General features: G+C 37.2%; 1 protein-coding gene across 1 annotated transcript; it reads right to left on the bottom strand.

Annotated features, from left to right (window-relative positions):
• Positions 1-891: 891 nt before the first annotated feature.
• LOC133304537 (uncharacterized) lies at positions 892-1,452 on the bottom strand. Its single transcript, XM_061504587.1, has one exon. It carries the CDS (start codon positions 1,450-1,452, stop codon positions 892-894), a length of 561 nt encoding a protein of 186 aa, XP_061360571.1.
• Positions 1,453-2,051: the final 599 nt, after the last annotated feature.

Here is a 2,051-nt window from a genome sequence, read left to right as displayed (position 1 = left end):
TGACTCAATCACTGGGAGGTAGACGAGTAAGTTGCAAAACAAAACCCAAACTCATTAGGGATTAAGCTCGAATAGCACTTGTAGAAAAAAAAAAGGTAAAAATCTAATGAGTCAGCAGCAGCAAGATAACGAAGGCAATATACTAAGGATCAAATCTTAACCATACCATTTTTTTATTCAAGAAATTATTTCCTTTTTAATAAAAAAATAAAGTAAAATAATTAAGATTTACACATTGTTCCAATCACCACCAGCTCAGCGGGAAAGCGCGCACTTGCTTTCAATCAATTAATTCCTTTTAACGATAATTAATTTCACGCTTAGAAGATATTAAAATTGATCTTAAAGAACAAACAAAAATCAATCTCCTCTCTTCATGGATATATGTTACGATTATAGTATTGATTATGATTACGCATGATTAGTATTCTTGAAATTAAAACAAATCATGTACAGATATCTCATCTGCTGTAAAACGCGAGAAAGAAAAAAGTTAGCATGATAAACGAGTTATGATCCGAGACATATTCGGTTAAAAGTTTGGGTCATAAAGGACGTGGGTTCAAAGTTCGAACCCCTACTATTGATGTAAAGATTTTATTGGTAAATAATATATAATTCCTGATGAAATCTTCAAAAAAAAAAATTGCTGGTCTTTCATGATGCTATTGAGATATCAATGTCTAATCTCACTTAAAACATTTAGATTTCAAGAAAAAAGAAGAAGCGAATTATGCTTTTTTTTCGAGTAAAATGCTGTTAGTTAAATACGTATAGTCCCAATAAATTAAAAGAAAACGAAAAGAAGGAGAAGAAGAAGAAAAGGCTGATTGTAACTCTGGCAATCTAATCTCTTCCATTGTTAAAAAATTAAAATATTTTCTTTTTCCTTCAATATATACACTCCTGCTCCGGTATGGAACTCAACACCGGCGTAAACTTTCGCCGACCACGGCGACCGCCACCACGGCGACCGCCACCACTACTTCTACTCTTTCCCTTCCTAGACGAATCAACAGGAGCGCCGGCACCACCATATTCCAGCGCCACTTTCTGGCAAGGTTTAGCATTTCCTTCGCCGGAGAAAAACATAATTTGTTTCCGGCGAGAGCCACATTTGTCACCACCAACACCACCAATCTTGGCGAGAGCCAAACGAGCCTTCACCGCCAACGCAACCATCTCCTCCACCGACAAGGGCCGCTTCAACCGGGTCAACGGGAGAGCGAAATACAGCTGACCGGGTGTCAAAACCTCGTCCTCGTGAACCGCCTTAACGACGTCGTCGAATCCCATCTGGTCAGAGTCACATATGAAGCACATTGGGTACATCTGCAACAGGTACGAAACCTTAACCCGGTACGAGAATTCCAGCAACCTTCCGTCGTGCACGACAACCTTCGCCGTCGGAACGTGCGTGGAATCGAACGAGGTGCCACAGCAATTGCCCATGTCTGGTCCTAACGATCCAAAAATTCTCGATGTGTGTAGCTATATGTAGTTGCTCTTAGTTGGACGAAAGAGCAACACGGTTTGGAGAATATATAGGCAAAGGTTTGGAGAAACACGGTGTGGAAGAATTTTTTTCCGTTTTGGGGAAAGGTGCACCAAAAAAATTGTGGGCCGGGTCAATAATAAAAAAATCCTTCGTCAAGAAGGAGCCATCAATTCTCATGATTGCCACGTGGAATAATTTATTACTAAATTTTAATCGTTAATTGTTGTCAATCTAATGATTATAATTTATTGGGTCACACTTATTAATTAATTATTAATTATTAATTTTTTGGGTCACAATCTAACGATTATAAGATAAAGTCTCATTGTTGCAAATTCAAATTATATTTTTGAGAGATAAAATATGTCAAATGAGGTGTCATTACATAGATCTCGAAAAGTTATGTGGAATCAAAAAAAATTTACCTGATACGGATTCCCGAATTAAAAGTTATGAATTTCATAAGTTTTACGATTAAATTGTTAAATTTTTTTTTTTGAAATAAAACAAATGTGACACGTGTCAACATCCAATGAGTGACGTCCAAATTAGG

This window comes from Gastrolobium bilobum, unplaced genomic scaffold, assembly GCF_033153095.1.
Source record: "Gastrolobium bilobum isolate Gb01-03AN ecotype WA unplaced genomic scaffold, APGP_CSIRO_Gbil_v1 utg6296, whole genome shotgun sequence".
Taxonomy (NCBI): domain Eukaryota; kingdom Viridiplantae; phylum Streptophyta; class Magnoliopsida; order Fabales; family Fabaceae; genus Gastrolobium; species Gastrolobium bilobum.
The sequence above is the reverse complement of the archived record's forward strand: the minus strand, read 5'-3'. Positions and strand labels throughout refer to the sequence as shown.

Excerpts from the sequence above, each read along its gene's own strand:
- LOC133304537 (XM_061504587.1), bottom strand. The coding sequence starts at position 1,452 with ATGGGCAATTGCTGTGGCACCTCGTTCGATTCCACGCACGTTCCGACG.